At 39.5% G+C, this 19,220-nt stretch overlaps 1 protein-coding gene across 1 annotated transcript; it reads left to right on the top strand.

The window, feature by feature from the left end:
* The first annotated feature begins 216 nt into the window (after nucleotides 1-216).
* Nucleotides 217-19,099, top strand: LOC124267770 (polyribonucleotide 5'-hydroxyl-kinase Clp1-like). The gene is made up of 13 exons (XM_046702755.1): nucleotides 217-339; nucleotides 4,904-4,981; nucleotides 7,445-7,558; nucleotides 8,407-8,532; nucleotides 9,790-9,903; nucleotides 11,326-11,353; nucleotides 11,500-11,670; nucleotides 12,619-12,708; nucleotides 13,093-13,193; nucleotides 14,107-14,245; nucleotides 15,444-15,524; nucleotides 16,879-16,972; nucleotides 17,462-19,099. Exons 1-13 carry the CDS (start codon nucleotides 319-321, stop codon nucleotides 17,571-17,573), a joined length of 1,269 nt encoding a protein of 422 aa, XP_046558711.1. The 5' UTR covers nucleotides 217-318; the 3' UTR covers nucleotides 17,574-19,099.
* Nucleotides 19,100-19,220: the final 121 nt, after the last annotated feature.

Below are 19,220 nucleotides of genomic sequence, written 5' to 3'. Positions count from 1 at the left end.
CCAGGGATAATCTACAACACGTCTAATAGTCTCCCTGATTATACCAATCACACATATCCTGTTCACCCCATCCCCCTACACATCCCACCACCAAAAGCCCTTTGCAGCCGTCTTTGTACGAACTCCAAGTTGAAAGGGCCAGAAGTGTTATAAAATACCACACTGTCATCAATTTTACGGAAAGAGACGAAAAAGTCCGAATGGGGCGTCACGTGATAAAACATGGCCGCGCCCATAGAATGTCACGTTTGAGGCGCAACCCGTAAACAAATAAAAACAGTATCAGTACAAGCAAGGGAACAACATTAAATCTAAGCCATGGCAGACGATAAAGAAGAGGTATGTTGTCACAAAGTGAAGAGTTTCACGTAGTTGTTAGAATATTTAGAAGGGATCCGGCTTATAGTCCATATGGATCCACCCATATCATGTTTGCCTCCAGATATCAATTCATTATTCATAATTCAATGTACCGGTATGAAATATTTCCATAGCTGACATCAGCTAGGCAATTAATATTTGCGTAGCCAGGTAATACACAAACTATACAAGAAAAATATAGTACGAACAATGTTAGAACGTCCGTCATTATCTTGGTTTTTGTAACTTTAACAATCACTGACAACAACATGGTACAATAGATTATTAAATATGATCTATATAGCTACTGGTCATTTGTGGAATAAATTACTGTTTTACCTTTTATATTTGACCGAATAGCCATGGTGACAATATCTAGTTAAATAAATTGAAAATGAAGTGAGCCAGTAGTGCTGCCTTTACACATAATTTTCACAAGCCAGAGATGAAATAAATAAGATATATTACCTATGGAGTATCAAATAGTCGTGCTTCTGTTGCAAAAAAGGTCAGATTGATACTATTTACTAGATGTGTACAGTTAACCAATTAAAACTTATACATAATCCATGCTGTTAACACAATATGAAGCAACCTGGATCAATAATTACACTAAGAATGAACCTGCACTGAAGACAGTACTTAATAATATTACTTATTGCTGTGTTGCCATAATTGTTTTGATAAACATGATGAACTAAATAATGAATATCACATGCATTCAGTTCAATTGGGTTTATTTCTGAGGTGTAGTCATCAGTCCATTGCTACATCTGGGTTTGCCTAAATGTCAGCAGATGAGGGGGAAATCAAAGGGGGGACATCAGAAGGGTGTGGATTACTTATGTTTTCAGACCACAGTGTTTACCATGTTTACCATGCTGTAACAATGGTAACAAGCTTTATTATCTAACACAGACATTGCAAATACTCAGACGATGACATGTGTTAAGATGAAGTTTCACAGTAATTTGTACAGTTATTAAGAAAACATCAAATGTTCTAAAGTATCCGAAAACCCATAACCATGATAACATAATGTAGTAGACAAGCATGGTAATTTGCATGACTTAACTAAGCACAGATCTGTGCAACAGTTAATATTGACTGGTAGATATAAAAAACTAAATGTACAGCTACATTAGGGTTCACTGGACATTAAAGAACCACTAAACTTTGTTTTTTGTTACTCTTTTAACCATTACATATGAAAGATTTGTGGTTAGTCTTATGCGGAACACCAAATTTATTCTTTAAAAACTTGTGGTTAATTAATACCGAGCGATTAAAAGTGGCCAAAAAGTCGCCTGCTTCCCTCTCGCCCGCCAACGAAACCACAGACAGGTTACGTAACTCTGTCGCCAGAGCACTGCAGTGACGTCATATGAGGAACGATTTTCAGTTAGTTGTATAGAAAATGTGTAGCACGCTCATCATTTTGATGATTTCTCGACATCAACGACGACATGCGCCAATCGCTTGCTTTGTCGCCAATTGCTCCTAGGGTCGGGCGATGGTGTCCCCATGCACAGATTTCCACAGGACCCGCAGTTCCTGCTAAATGGGTTATGTTTGTGAGTGCGGCGGCGCGCTGTGGAAGCCTGAAACGATATCTTACTTGTGTTCAGATCGCTTCACGGAAGTTAAAGAATCAAAACTACTTACTAGTTGTAGTAAAATATGCATAACGATTGATGACCATAAAGATTTTCTATGACACAACTTGTAACATAACGATTTCTTCCTCGGAAGTGAGGTTGTGGTCGAAGTAACAATAATATTGTAAGTAGTATTATATTGACACCCACCTCGCTGCCACGAGAAATTGTTATGATATATTTGATATGTCATGCAAAATCCTATTGGCCATCAATAAAATACATATTTTACTACCAGTAGAAAGTAGTTTTGATTTTAGACTCGGTGAAAACAAACCTAAATACCATTTATCCTCAGACTGGCGGATGTTCCCGACAGGGCGCCATCATTTTAAAAATAAAAAATCTGTTAGAATTAATGAGATTATAGTTTGTTTTCATCAAGTTAGAAAATCAAGACTACTTTCTACTCGTTGTTAAATATGTATTGGAATCATAACCAAACGGATTTTGCATGACACAACTTATAACATAACGATTTCTTCCACGGAAGCCGGGTGGGGTCGAAGTCACAATACTGCGCGATAAATTTCTTGCTACATTCCCATGGTTAATGTCCACTCACCAGTATGTAGATACTAGTCAATGTGCGCCTTTATATTTGGTCTTATAATCCTAATTAGTTTATTATCACACTTGTATGCATTTTGAAACTAAATAAAAGCAGACGATCTGCTGATACTTATAGTGAATTTATAACAGAACTGTAATATCTAGACATTTTATAGTTTGCCAATGTGAATCATAATTCGCACACACACCCTAGTGCATGTTGTCTGTCTCATTACACTTCACGGCGAAAAACAATGATTCTGTTGAATGCTACGACAAATGAATAAAACAAAATGCAAATATTAAAATTAAAACAGATTAAAGTTATAGGAACAATATCAGGCCATTACCTTGTTCGAGGAATGTATCCATCAATATCCACAAAACTGTTCCAAATGATGTGTCTTTTAACAGTTTAATATACGAAAAAGTGATAAATCTTTTCAGGTATTTCACATTGGTGTATAGTCTCATTGGTCACCCAAAATAGCACACCTGGCAACTAATTGCATAATGTCCGCCTTTCTTTAAAACAGTAATTTAGTTAGCCAATAATCGGCAATCAATCAATGTATTGCCGGTTAATCCTTTGAAAGAAGGACGTTGTTTTTACGCAGACACTGACACGACAGAGTGTATTCAGTATAGATTAGTAAATCTACATACATAAACACTACCTTTTGACAATTCCGCTGTAAGATAAAAGTAATTAATCAATCAGCGTGTTATCGGTTAATCCTTTGATCGATGTTTATAATGTTGAATATTTACTCCAGACACAAGAAATGCCAAATGGGAACCTTTGTCGGGTAATCTAAGTGTGTTACCACTAATTATACCTGTTATAAATTCATTAACTGACCATCAAGTGAATGATGACAAATAACATGTGTAGGTTTATACCACCTAACACGGGTTACAACGAGGGAGTATTAATTGCTGTATTGCATGTGAAAACTTATGGGCCGACACTGTTTTGAGAATACAAACAGATTTTTACATGACATGATTAAATATCGAGGTAAAACAACACAGAAATGGGATCAATTTGGATCAGTCATTATACAAATAGGGCCTAACGACACCAATCGATTTTGACAGAATCGTCTATGAAAACAAGTTGTAACTTGGAAACTAGGCAAAGCAGGAGACAAAATTAAATGACAGTAGATTGTGAGAACATATAGCTTTCATTTTCCACAACAATTATCACGATTTCAGGTTTATACAAGCCTGTAAACACGATAATTTACCCCCTAAAATGTAGATGAATTCTGCATCGGCTCTCAAAGCTATTCCTCATATGACGTCACAGAGGCGCGCTGCTCTGATTGGTTGAAATTTCGTTCGCGGGTGAGAATTGTGCACTGTTGTCAAAAAGGTCGATTTAAGTCAATTAAAGGTCGAAATGAGTAGTTTTAATGAAGGGGTTTCATTTATAACGATGCCAGTTAGTGATTTATGTATTTGTACCCCCTAGGGTTTATGTGACCTTTAACAGTAACACACACCTAACGCTACAAACAATCCTAAGCCCACTAAATAACACCCAAACCTTCAAAACCTTCTTAAGGCCAGGAATGGTAATTTTCCGCAGATTTCAAATCGATCAATTCAAATCCCCCTTTCAATGACACAATATTAAGTGTTCAGCTGAAAATACAATTTCCTGTTGCCATCTCTTTTAGGCATATTTAGGTCTCTCATTACCCCACATCCATCATATTATTGATATCAAAAATAGGGGGTAACACAGGGTTTTACATAGCTCTTCGATAGTGGGAGTTCTGGGGACTCAGAGCATATGTATTCTGAGAGTCCATTTCCAAAATTGTGAGTCCATCAATTTGCATGAAATCAATGATCGTGGATGCTTCACATTTGATAATGATTATGTTATAATATGTGCTACTTTCAATGTCATTAGAATAATGATTGTAAACAGACTGTTTATATTTTATATGGGATATCATTACTAACTCAGAAAGTTCTTTCCCAGAAAAAAATTATATTGCATCTACATGGATGCACAGGATTTTAGTTTGGGGGTACTTCATCAAATTTCTCCGTCCAATACGCAGGAATCACGCGTCCCGTAAAACCCTGGTAACAAATATCATTAGCTGAATATCAGCTGATGAATACAACAGTATGTTTCAGTCTTCTCAGCATGTTCAGTGTAACAATAACCAAATACATTGACATGTGTTTACCATGCTGACAGGGTTTATTTATTATGCCAATAACCAGTGACAACATTACTGTCAAACTGAATATATAAAAGTGTTTACTGTTTGTGCTGAGGCAATAAGATCATTTGTTTCTTGTTTCAGAGAAAAGAAGAATACAAACTTGAGAAGTTTTCTGAATTAAGATTTGAAGTGGAATCTAAAGCAAGTGTGAACCTAGAGGTAAGTAGGTGATCATAACAATTTATTTTAGGCCTTTTATATACGCTGTATTGCGTGGGACTGCTGGATAGCCCAATGGTTAGAGGTTTGATTGTAACACCAAACAAACCTGGGTTCAGTTCCCTGTTTAGGGGGGTCGGTGGGGTAGCCTAGTGGTTAAAGCGTTGGCTTGTCACGCCGAAGACCCAGGTTCGATTCCCCACATGGGTACAATGCGTGAAGCCCATTTCTGGTGTTCCCCGCTGTGATGTTACTGGAATATTGCTAAAAGTGGCGTAAAACCAAACTCAGTCAGTCAGTCCCTGTGTAGGTACAATATTTAAGGCCCATTTCCGTTGTCCGTTGCGTGGTATTGCTGGAATACTGCTACACTCAGCATCCTACTTGCTCACTGTATTGTGGAATTGTATTACCTTTCCACATTAGCGCCTAGCTCCCAAACGATCCCCTGACCAATTTCTAGACATTTTATAATTATTTTATCTTTACAAGTTCCATCTCGGGCTGACCAGCTACATATCAGTCCATATTTTGTTGTGTACATCACAGATATATTACAGAAATAACAGGGAAAATAGGAAAAGTTATTGTTTAGTAATTTTTATCTAAAAGTTTTAGTTTCATCAACATTTGAACTAACTTATCATGATTATGTTTTTCACTAGTGCTTGATATCTAAAACTACATTTAACTTGTGTTTTTAACATTGCTTAATAACCACCCGTATTTGTTAATTTCTTTCTGCATATTACTAGTGGTGTTCTGATTAATTGAAATAATCGAAGATTGGTCGCAGTGTCCAAACGACCAAGCAATCGATCACATTTTCTCATAATCGAACATAAACGATTTTGGAACTACTGTTTTAGTCTTTGAAATACTTGACAATGGAACATATCTTAGAAATTGTCAGGGCCTGGAAACGAGTTTAATTCTTAGAAAACTCACTTCACTAACTGAACCGTCATGACTGAATATTTCTCTTAAGTTTATGTTCATGACATATTAGTCATCACTTTAAAGTAGCAAGCTGCATCATGTTGTACATATCTGCAATAACAACCTGGATAGGAAAATCTGAAAAATGACGCTAACCAATTTTTTCCGGTGATTGTTCGTTGGTAGTGAAGCAATCACCAATTGGGAGATTTCAGCCAATTCCCAACACTACTTATGACCTGCATGATGAGTTCAATACAGGCACCATGTTGTGGGGAAAGAGAGGACATCATTCTTTTCTGTTGCAAAACATCCCTGTTTGTGAATTAAGCATGTTCAACAACAAAAGAGAAGTGTGATCACACATATGTATCAGTCCCTCCTGGATTCCGCAATTCTGCAGTTGCAGAATAAATCATGTTTTTTTACAAGTTTTTACTGCAGACTTTTTTGCACATTGCTGAAAAATGGAATGCAGAATTTACCAGTCTAAGTAAACTTAGGCTCTGTATCGTTACACTGCTTATACTGAGCCTGACAAACCCTAGTAGAAGGTCGCGTCAGCTAACCTTTGAGCGACCTATGACCGTCCAATCACATGCTAGACAGCCGAAAGGATTTAACCAATCAGACAACGGCTACTGTTTAGGGTTCAGCGGGACTTACAAAATTCCCAGTCACTGACACTGATCTCTCAAATGAAAATCCGTATAAAACACAGATATTTGACCTGCAGTATAAAGGTTTAGGGCTTTCTGATGACATGGTTACCATTAGCTATTATGTCTGCAAGCTGACATCCTTGAATACTGACAAAACGCTATGTTCAGCTACTGTTTACTCACTGCTGTGGCGTGCTCCATGTGCATCACTCGGAAGCGATTGTACAGAAAATAGCATTCGGGTACAAACTTTTTCGAGGTGAAAGTTCAAAAGGTATTTGCGAATGTCAGCTTTCGCGATTTGGTAAGCTGTGTTCTGATTGGTCAACTGAAAAGGTTACCTGAGGCGACCTTCTACTAGGTTTTGTTAGACTCAGTATAAGCAGTGTAACGAATAATACTGAGCCTAAGTTTACTTAGACTGCAGAATTTACTTAAATTTGCCGCAGAATTCTTAAAATTCATCGCGGAATCCAGGAGGGACTGATGTATACATTTCATCTATCGATCTGTTGTGTCCCTACTGAATGGAAGAAAAGAACTACAAACTGTATGGTCAAAATTGTCTTGGTTTGAGTTTGACTTTTCAACTAAATGAAACTCATTCATTACTCTTTTGTACACACACATGGCAAATGGCGTTGTATATATCACTATATTTTTTAAATACTCATATGTTTCTGTGATATCCCTAAGTCCATGAAATGACGTCACAAGCCTATCATTGGGATTAAAATGTATTCAGGATATTTAGAGCATTGTTATAGTGCTGTTTGATTGAAAAGGATACTATTTCATTATAATAATCAGAACGTTGGATTTTAATTTTTGGTGATAAAAAGGTTGAAATCTTGTTTTTCAGCTATGCAATGGAATGGCAGAGGTGTTTGGTACGGAATTAGCCAAAAATAAGCTCTATGTGTTCCAAGCCGGTTCCAAAGTGGCCGTGTTTACATGGCATGGCTGCACCATAAAAATATCCTTTTACCATTGTCAGGATACTCTCTATACCCAGAGTGATGAATGGTTGATGATGGGTATCTGTATCATTGATTCTTTGTGTCTCAGATGATAAGCATAAAATTAAATGGTGGAAAAATTATACAATCTACACAGCCACACAAACATACACACATGCTAGCAATCTCTCTCTCTCTCATTTTTGAAATATACTTTGTGAAACTGATTCTAATTTGTTTTCTGCCCTGACTGAATTATAACTATTGTAATGACCATGATGAAATAAACTCTGCAAACTGTAGCCTACATGTAAACATGGTATTTCAGTTGTCTATCAACAACAAATAGGAAAGAATTACAGTGAATATTTGGAGTGGGTGAGCGAGTTTAGTTTTACGCAACACTCAGCAATATTCCATCTATATGGTGGCAAATGATCGAGTCTGTACCAGATAATCCAGTGATCAACAGCATGAGCATCAATCTGCACAATTGGGAACCGATGACATGTGTCAACCAAGTCAGCGAGCCTGACCACCTGATCCCGTTAGTCGCCTCTTACGACAAGCTTGGGTTACTTGGGTTACTGAAGGTTCATTCTAACCCGAACCTTCACGGGTGAATATTTGAAATGATTAAATAGATCAAATCCCCTTTTTCAATGGTATGTGGTTATCATACATTGTGATTTGAAACCTGTTTGACCATATAGGATTGAGTGTTTTCAAAAGTCATAGTAGTATAATCATAATAGAATTAATCTTCTTGTGCTGATAGTCATTTCAACCAATCGATATAAAATTTTGACTTAGATTTTGGTATCGATTTACCATGTTTACACAACATTGGCCTTGACCTTGTAACCTCAGTGGCAAGACAGAAGTTGCGTATGTTTCCAAGGAGACACCCATGGTAATGTATGTAAATACTCACGCAGCACTGGAACAGATGAGAGAGAAAGCAGATGCTGAAAATTCACGTGGACCTAGGGTAAGTTATCAGAATCAATGGAAACAGTGCTGGTATGTCATTGTATGCGATGATATCTATATACATGGTCATTGTATACGATGATATCTATATACATGGTCATTGTATACGATGATATCTATATACATGGTCATTGTATACGATGATATCTATATACATGGTCATTGTATACGATGATATCTATATACATGGTCATTGTATGCGATGATATCTATATACATGGTCATTGTATACGATGATATCTATATACATGGTCATTGTATACATGGTCATTGTATATGATATCTATATACATGGTCATTGTATTGTATACATGATATCTATATACATGGTCATTGTATACGATGATATCTATATACATGGTCATTGTATCGATGATATCTATATACATGGTCATTGTATACATGATATCTATATACATGGTCATTGTATATACGATGATATCTATATACATGGTCATGTAATGTCTTGATCATAAATATATATTTATCGATTCTGTGAATATTGTTAATTACACTACCACTGAACATTAACTGAATGGTTTAATTTTCCATTTTGTTACAGTGTAAGGTTTACTGTCACGATGCACAACATGTTTGTGATTTGCACCAGTAATGTCAACATGGACTCACGCGATTTTATTGTGAGTTTTGTTTGGTGATTTGCTGTACCAGTTATGTAAACATGGACTCTTTACAGATTTTGGGTTGATGCATTAACGATCACAATATGTTTGGTGATTTGCTGTACCAGTAATGTAAACATGGACTCACGATACAGTACTCAGGTTGTGAGTGTCACGATGCACAACATGTTTGGTGATTTGCTGTACCAGTAATGTAAACATGGACTCACGATACAAAAGACAGACAGACAGTTTATTTGCGTAATATCGGCCTACTGGCCTATAAATAGTATAACACAGTTATACAGTTATATAAATCGATGCACAGTGGTCAACTGGATCCAGTCTTGTTTGGAATACATTATGCAGAAATAAAGCAGTAAAATATGTTACCTTACTGTTTCTTGATTTGAAAATCGATTCTAAGGTTAATGGACCTCTATACACTTTTCGAAGTTGTACCAAATATTTTTCAAGCCAACATTCGCAATATTTACATTAAAACAAAACATGCTTCTCGTTTTCAACTTTCATCGTATTACAAAACCCGGGGTTGTAACACAGAATATCCCTATGCACAAAACATATGGTAATTTTTGGCACCACTAATGTTGTACGTGCTGTTTGTGCAGGTGCTTGTTGTGGGGCCAACCGATGTTGGCAAGAGCACGCTGTGCCGCCTCCTCTGCAACTACGCTGTGCGGCTCGGACGAGCTCCAGTGCTGGCAGATCTAGACGTTGGTCAGGTAAATACTGATGTCAAGTGGTCCAAATGTTTTGTGTGAAAACAGTAAAGTATGACGCCGCTTGTAAGCAATATTCAAGCTATATCACAACTGGGGGGAAGCATTGGGTAGCTAAGTGGTTAAAGCTTTCACTCATCATGCAGAAGACTTGGGTTAGATTCCCCACATGGTAATGAAGCCTATTTCTGGTGTCCCCTGTCGTGTTGCTGCTGGAATATTGCTAAAACTAACATCCATATAGTTACATGTGAGGTGAGGTGAGGTGAAATTGGGTTTAACGTCGTGCTTGAGAATATTTCGCTCATATGACGACATGCATGCGTGTGTATGTGTATGTGCGGCTGCTTGTACTAGCCCAGACTGAAGCTGGTTTTATAGTGCTAGACCACTGAGATACCATGCCTCAGTGAAGCATGAATACCCCACTCAGACACATTAAACTGACTCCGAGCCGATCAGTCCTTGTTGTACCCATTAATGCCGAGCGCCAGGCAGGGACCAACAAGTACCATATTTTAACGTCTTTTGGTATGACGCGGTTGGGGATCGAACCCACGACCTTCCGCTCTCCGGGCGGACGCTCTAACCACTACACCACGGAGGCGGTCCCTTGTTACATGTGATAATGTATGCAGCAGCTCCTGCAATACATCAGTGATCCATGACCTACAGTCCGCCGGGATACAGATTACAGGCTCACCACAACATTCACTCACTATCTCACTACAGTGAGAAATGAGCTTTATACATTATACCCATGTTGGGAGTCAAACCCTGATGTTCGACATGACGAGCGAATGCTTTAACCACAGGGCTACCCCACGGAGGCAGTCTGGATGAAAACAATACTGATAATGTCTTTCTTTATTATACCAGCTTACCCATAAAGATCCGGGTTAGAATTGATTTTCAGTAACCCATGCTTGTCGAAAGAGTCCACTAATCGGATCGGGTGGTCAGGCTCGCTGACTTGGTTGACACATGTCATCATATCCCAGTTGCGTAGATCGATGTTCATACTTTTGATGCCTGGATTGTCTTGTCCATATTTACAGACCGCCGCCATATTGCTGAGTGTGGCGTAAAACTAAACTCACTCACTCACTCACTCACTCACTCACTCACTCACTCACTCACTCACTCACTCACTCACTCACTCACTCACTCACTCACTCACTCACTCACTCACTCACTCACTCACTCACTCACTCACTCACTCACTCACTCACTCACTCACTCACTCACTCACTCACTCACTCACTCACTCCAGCAGCCTCCATGTTATAGGTGACTGAACTTCTGTCTGGATGAGTTTCAAACTTAAATGGAAACTAAATATGTTTCTTTATGGTCATGTCTGTGTACAGATCACGTCTGCTTGTGGAAGTAGTATTTACCTCAAAACTTGTTCTGGTTTTTCAGAATCAGATCGGAATCCCAGGAACAATAGGTGAGTCTTGAAAACCACAGGACTAAGGTTAGTCAGTCTCACAGCTAAAATGTTGGTTATGTCCCTGATACTTGTGATATTTCTGATGCCAGTTATTCAATTTTAACTCCCTTACTAAATAGGTGACATTGTTCACATTGTTGCAGGTGCCATCGTGGTTGAGCGTCCTGCTGATGTGGAGGAGGGGTTCTCAGAAGCGGCGCCTCTCTGTTTCCACGTCGGTCACAAGTCTCCAAGCGAGAATATCACGCTCTTCAATCTCCTGGTGTCGCGTCTTGCTGATGTCATCAATCTCCGGTGTGAATCCAGCAACAAAGGCAAGCTAACCGCACTTTCATGTCCCCCAGGGGTGGAGGGGTAGCCTAGTGGTTAAATTGTTCCCTCATCACGCCAAAGGCCTGGGTTCCATTTCCATGGGTACAATGTAGTGGTGGTCCGATTAATTGAAATAATCGAAGATTGGTCGCAGTGACCAAAACGACCAAGCAATCGAACATGTTTTCTCATGATCTGAACACAAACAATTTTGGAACACTTGTTTGCATCAACAATATTTTTCATAAGGTTAGTTTTGTCTGTGTCACTAAATTTACATTTCATAAGCTCTTGAATTTATCTAAAAGACTTCAGGAAAATTATGTTCCTAACATACTAGTCCTCCTTTATAGATGTGACATTTGCAAATGCATTTTGTGCAATTTGAAAAACAAAACTTCAAAGAACTACACATTGTTTCTTTAGTTTTTTGTGCATTAACAAAGATAACAAGAACATTTGATAAATGTCGCTAACCAATTATTTTCGATGATTGTAATGGACCAATCATCAATTATGAGCTTTTAGCCAATTCCCAACACTAGTACAATGTGTGGAGCCCATTTCTGGTGTCCCCCTCGTGATATTGTTGGAATATTGCTAAAAGCTGCGTAAAACTAAACTCACTCACTCAATTCATTGCCATCATTGAACTAAGGGAAATTCTCACCACTCAAGTAACCTGATCTGGGTGTGGTTTGTTTAATTGCTACTCTGTTTAAGGTTTTGATGGCTTAAAATATTAGGCCAGAATAAACTAGATAGTTATCAACATCAGTAGTAACACAACCACCTCATGACAGCAGGTTATGGAATTAAATTGCAATTTATGAATTTTTCAACTGTTTTCATGCTTGATGCTAATTTTAATTCTTAATATCTGTGTTATACCTAATCTTTTTATGTCTAGATCAGGTAATTAAGACCAAGATCTGCCGTGTGTGTTTCAGCCAATATAAGTGGTGTTATCATCAACACTGGGGGTTGGATACGAGGAGGAGGATACGAGTCTATAAAACAAGCTGCAGGAGCCTTTGAAGGTTCGAGTACTGGCTTCATTGTTTCTGTGTTAGAGTGAAAACTTTGGATCTCTAGTGTATGATATCTCCTTTCTTTTATACCACCAGTGTATATCCAAGACCTATTCACAATCTCCTCATCTGCATCTTCTAGTAGACCTTCACCTTTAACTGATAGCGTAACTGCTTTTATTTGAAAAATACTGGACCCATTCACCACCAAACCTTATATTGTAAGTGGTGTCATTATCTAAACCTCTCATGTCACCAGATCTCTCACCCATGATTTGATAAATATATATTGATTGAATATCGCTGAAGGCAGTGTAAAACTGCACTCACTCTCATCTTACCTGTAGTTATCTCCCCTATTTACCTGCAGTTATCTCCCTTGTTTTTTCGCAGTTGATGCTGTGATTGTGTTGGACCAGGAGCGGTTGTATAACGAGATGAAGCGGGACATGCCTGAATTTGTCAAGGTCATCCTGCTGCCGAAGTCAGGAGGGGTCAGTTGCCAGTCAATGTCCTGCGATGTATCACATATACAGTCCGTTTGGCTCAAAAGCGGACCGATGAATTGCAATCTAAGTCGAAAACTAATAAACATAACATACTCAATGAAATGCTGATCATAATCAAAACATCATACCCACTCTGTGAGGTTTTTGCAGAATTTTTGTCCTAAAAATAAAAAAGTTGTTTAACAAACTATCATTAAAATATTGACACAGTTCACTGTTTGTTACGAGGGAGGAGTGCAGAGAAAGGGACAGCCAGGTGTTCGAAAGCACGTTCACAGACAAAGTTATTTATTCATTCACCTGTGCTGTGCCGTCTCCATCCGTTCTCGAACACCTGGCTGTCCCTTTCTCTGCAGTACTCCCTCGTAACAAACAGTGAACTGTGTCAATATTTTAATGATAGTTTGTTAAACAACTTTTTTATTTTTTGCAATTCATCGGTCCGCTTTTGAAGCAAACGGACTATAGATGCATCTTGTGGATGAGTGTGGGTCATATAGACTATGATATAGTGTGACTTGATGCACCTTTGGGACCAGTATGTGTCATATAGACAACATTATATCATGTGTTGTTGCATCCAGGGAACAGTTTTAGTTATTTGGACTACAATGTATTGAATCTTATTGCATGGATCCAGAGCATCATATCGAGGGGAGGTATGCCGAAGTGTGTAGACTGTCGGTTTGAGCATGTTGAGTAACTGATTATTATAGTTATTTTGCCAGCACCATCAAACTGGTTAACACTACTCCGAGCTGGCAATAAAGCCGAGCACAAACTAACATTAGTTCATTGACCTTTATACATTTGCCTCAGACACTCACTGAATTTCAAGTATATTTAATATCTGGGTATAATATTTTAAATCAATATGTGTTCTTGTTTCCCACATCAGGTAGTTGAGCGATCAACACACGTGCGAGCAGAGAGCAGAGACGCCAAGGTTCGGGAATACTTCTACGGCATCAAGAACACTCTCTACCCTCACACGTTTGAGGTCAAGTTTGCAGATGTCAAAATATTTAAGATTGGAGGTAATCAGAGAAATTATGATTAAGAGCGATTGCCTAGATAACTAAAGCACCATGATCCATTAAGAGCCACCCTCTAATGTTCGATACAGTATTTCCTGTGTAATTTCTCCCTCCCTATAGTAGACCGCCTCCGTGGTGTAGTGGTTGGAGCGTCCACCCGGAGAGCGGAAGGTCACGGGTTCGATCCCCGACCACGTCATACCAAACGACGTTAAAATATTATACTTGTTGGTCCCTGCCTGGCGCTCGGCATTAATGGGTACAACAAGGACTGGTCGGCTCGGAGTCAGTATAATGTGTCTGAGTGGGGTATTCATGCTTCACTGTGGCATGGTATCTCAGTGGGCTAGCACTATAAAACCAGCGTAAGTCTGGGCCAGTACAAGCAGCAGCACATACACATACACACGCATGCACATCGTCATATCAGCGAAATATTCTCAAGTACGACATAAAACCCAATTTCACCTCACCTCTCTCTAGTAACCAAGTGGGCTGAAATGTTCCCATCCTCACTATGTATAGAGTCCCTGTAACAGTTTGCAAGTACAAAGTCTAACATGATCTATGATTTCAGGCTGCATTTGAAACAAGTGCACAACCAGCATTCTTATTTTCCATCTTCCATAAACAAGTAAAATCGAGTTTAAACCTTGTAGTTTAGGGGTCCATTGTACTTCAGTGCTTCTTGACAAAACCAAAAGACCATAATGCAAATGTTAATGTTTGTTTATGACGGTTTGCTCTAATATGGTTGTAGTACTGTTCAAGCAAAGAGACCGCCTCTGTGGTGTAGTGGTTAGATTGTCCACCCGGAGAGCGGAAGGTCGTGGGTTCAATCCCCGACCGCATCATACCAAAAGACGTTAAAATATGGTACTTGTTGGTCCCTGCCTGGCGTTGGCATTAATGGGTACAACAAGGACTGGTCGGCTCGGAGTCAGTATAATGTGTCTGAGTGGGGTATTCATGCTTCACTGCGGCATGGTATCTCAGTGGGCTAGCACTATAAAACCAGCTTCAGTCTGGACTAGTACAAGCAGCCACACATGCACATACACACGCATGCACGTTGTCATATGACTGAAACATTCTCAAGTACAATGTTAAACCCCATTTCACCTCACCTCAAAGCAATGTAGAAGCTGTGCAGATGTGTGTTGTTGATGATGTCACCGGAGTTGTGTTGTGTTGCCAGCACCGCCCCTGCCAGAGTCGTGCCTCCCCCTGGGGATGAAGGCCCAGGACAACAAGACCAAGCTGGTGCCCCTGCTTCCCAGTGAGTTGTCTCCTTCACACCATCATGATTTGTTCATCAGAGTATATGGGAATTTAGTGAGGAGCTGTATTGATGTTTAAAACATTTCATTGAAAAAATGTATAAGTACATCACAATGTACATGCCACGAGAATACTGTACATTCACCTGTTTTTTGTCCACTTCTGTCTCTGTTCCCCTGGCACTTTTCCACTTGCTGTGTCTCAGTTCGCCTTGTATCTGTTCACTTGTCTCTGTTCAGATTTATCTTTTCCCTTGTCTTTGTTTACATGTCTCTGTTCACCTGTGTCTGTTCTCCAGTCTCCGTTCACCTGTCTCTCTGTTTTCCTGTCTCTCTGTTCACCTGTGTCTCTGTTCTCCAGTGTCTCCCTTCACATGTCTCTCTGTTCTCCTGTCTCTGTTCTGTTCTCTCTCCAGTTCTCTGTCTCTGTTCTCCTGTCTCAGTGTCTCTGTTCTCCTCCTGTTCTCCTGTCTGTTCTCCAGTGTTCTCCTGTTCTCCTCTCCTGTCTCTCTGTTCTCCTGTCTCTCTGTTCTGTGTTCTCCTGTTTCTCTGTTCTCCTGTGTTCTCCTGTTCTCCTGTCTCTCTGTTCTCCTGTCTCCTGTCTCTCTCTGTTCTCCTGTCTCTCTGTTCTCCTGTCTCTGTTCTCCTGTCTCTCCAGTGTTCTCTGTTCTCCTGTCTCTCTGTTCTCCTGTGTCTCTGTTCTCCTGTCTCTGTTCTCTCCTGTTCTCTGTTCTCCAGTGTCTCTGTTCTCCTGTCTCTCTGTTCTCCTGTTTCTCTGTTCTCCTCTCTCTGTTCTCTCTGTTCTCCTGTCTCTGTTCTCCTGTTCTCTCTGTTCTCCTGTCTCTCTGTTCTCCAGTGTTCTCCTGTCTCTCTGTTCACCAGTTTCTCTGTTCTCCTGTCTCTCTGTTCTCCTGTCTCTCTGTTCTCCAGTTTCTCTGTTCTCCTGTCTCTCTGTTCTCCTGTCTCTCTGTTCTCCTGTCTCTCTGTTCTCCTGTCTCTCTGTTCTCCAGTTTCTCTGTTCTCCTGTCTCTCTGTTCTCCTGTCTCTCTGTTCTCCTGTGTCTCTGTTCTCCTGTCTCTCTGTTCTCCAGTTTCTCTGTTCTCCTGTCTCTCTGTTCACCTGTCTCTGTTCACCTGTCTCTCTGTTCTCCAGTTTCTCTGTTCACCTGTCTCTCTGTTCTCCTGTCTCTCTGTTCACCTGTGTCTCTGTTCACCTGTGTCTCTGTTCTCATGTCTCTCTGTTCAAATTTGTCTCTCTTCACTTCTCTCTGTTCACCAGTGTCTCTGTTTACTAGTGTCTCTCTTCACATGTTACTGTTCACCTATGTCTGTTCACCTGTGTTGTATGTTGCAGGTAACAACATCCTCCACCACGTCCTCAGCATCAACTCCTCCACCACCATCGAGCAGACCATGATTGAATCAAACACTCTGGGGTTTATTGTTGTGTGAGTACATGGGATGGCAAATAACAGTCACCCAGTAGTTTGGGCATTATAGATATTGGGCAGAGTGTTCACTGAACAAATGGTTAAAACAGATGGCCTAATGGTTAAAGTGTTCGCTCTGCGCTCTGAAGACCTGGGTTCAATGGGTACCCACATGGGTACAATGTGTGAAGCCCATTCCTGGTGTCTCCCACCATGATATTGCTGGAATATTGCTAAAAGCGGTATAAAACTAAACTCACTCACTCACAGGAGAGGGGAATTGATCCCACAGCTATGTCATATTTTTCTTATGTAACATTTATTCATGTCATTCCCCCTTCTAAAACATATCCTCATCACGTCTGGATTTACATTAGCAATATCAAAATGTGTGTGTTTTTTATTAGAAAAACAGATAACTCAATCAGCCTCTCACGCAAACACTCAATCACAAACCCACAAAGTCAGCCTGATAAAGCCATTGTCTGACCAGTGTTTGTGTTGCAGGACGTCAGTGAACATGGAGAAAGGGACGTTCAATGTGCTGTCCCCCGGTGCTCCCCCACTACCCAACACCAACCTGTTCGTCATGGACATCCAGTTTATGGACATCAAGTGAAGTGCAGGCATCGTCACAGCATTAGCCTGTCGAACTACATACCATGGTCCTCAGAGACAACATGGTTACGAGAAGCTGTATATAATACAGTCAGATACAGGGAGGGCATTAAACAAACCAATAGTTGATCGAGTTCTGGAGGACTCTGACTATGAAGACCCTCAATGATTTCAAGAACTACTGACCTTTGTAAGTCTATGACAAATCAGGAGTTATGGTAACTGAGCTGAGACCTTCATGGGGTCAACAGTCCACAATGTATGGCCATGTACTGATGTCAGAACCCATTACTGTCATGTGAATGTTGCCGAGATTCCAATGCTGATGAGGACCATTAAGCTGAGCAACTCTGTAACTTGGGACTCGGAACAAAATCAGGCTCCAACTTGAAACCGTAAGGGATGGAAGTCATCTACCAAATGTTACCCAAATCAGATTCCACAGACAAGGAGGAGTTAAGACCCTTCGGAGTCTGTCTTTGATATTTCTCTTGTCTACATGCTGTTGAACATGTAAATATTCTGTAGTTATTGGGTGTACAATTTCATAAGGATCATTTTTTGAACAGTCATCTGTAAAAAATCATTTTTTTACTGTTTTACTATTTTAACATGTTTGGAAAAAGCCAGGGAATGAGAGAATAATTGTGATGTCTGGCCTTGCTTGACGGGTAGGGGTGGGAAGGGTGTTGCAGAGTTGTGTCCCTTTGCTTGGATTATCTGCTTGTAATAGGTTCAATTCTAGGATCATGTCCCAGGATCTCTGAGCACAGTGCTCATAGGTTTTACTAAATTTATTTGCTTTCTGCGTTCTTTTACTCACCCTGACATCACTGAAATACCGTGTGAAACCCAACTCATCCATTCTAAGAACAAGAGTGTTGATAGTATCACCATGTTGACGAGGATGCCCACATTCTACACAAGCAACCTGACTACATCATAAACTGTACAGTATACATGAATTTAATTTCATGTCCATTGTGATCATAAAGCCCATAATGTTTGTCGGTTTGTCAGCAATAAAATCACAATCCTACTCATTATCCACTTAGAAACATCAGTACTGTTCAATATATTTAATTTCATGTTCACAATCTTCATAGTGATCATTAATCCGAAAACATGTTTTTATTGCCAAGCAGTGTCTTCATCCAAACAAGCCAACTTCATCGACTGGCTGCAGCTGTAGAAGCTTCTTTGTGCAAAATCCAGCGTGATATTGCTGGAATATTGCTAACAAGTGTAAAACCCAATTCACATACTCGTTCGTTTTGCAAAATCATCGCCTAAGGAAAATATGTTTTTATTTTTCAGACTTGATCTTTGACATTTGAAATTTTAGGAACTTGATTATGTTATATATTTTAAGTATGATGGTTAAATCTATTCCTCTCATCTATTTTATATGTTTTATGTAATGACGAGAAATAAAACGTGCTGTTTGTTCATTGCCAAGCTGTTAATGTATTCATACCTTTTCAAGGGGATTGAGTTTCTCTTACAATAAAGCAATTTACATGAAAATGTGTTTGTCCTGTTCAAAAGACATTTCTGTAAGAATAATATTTTTCTTTATGTATCAGTATGAATAGATCCATCATAGGGTCTCCATGCATAACAAAGAGAGATCACACAACAAGTTAAG

The sequence above is a fragment of the Haliotis rubra genome, unplaced genomic scaffold, assembly GCF_003918875.1.
Source record: "Haliotis rubra isolate DU_JTF1 unplaced genomic scaffold, ASM391887v1 Scf1337, whole genome shotgun sequence".
NCBI lineage: Eukaryota > Metazoa > Mollusca > Gastropoda > Lepetellida > Haliotidae > Haliotis > Haliotis rubra.
This window is presented reverse-complemented; position numbering and strand designations above follow the sequence as displayed.

Coding starts and splice junctions, on each gene's coding strand:
- LOC124267770 (XM_046702755.1), top strand. CDS start 319: ATGGCAGACGATAAAGAAGAG. Junction 14,246..15,443: donor CAAAATATTTAAGATTGGAG/GTAATCAGAGAA, acceptor TTGTGTTGCCAG/CACCGCCCCTGCCAGAGTCG. Junction 16,973..17,461: donor ACTCTGGGGTTTATTGTTGT/GTGAGTACATGG, acceptor TTTGTGTTGCAG/GACGTCAGTGAACATGGAGA.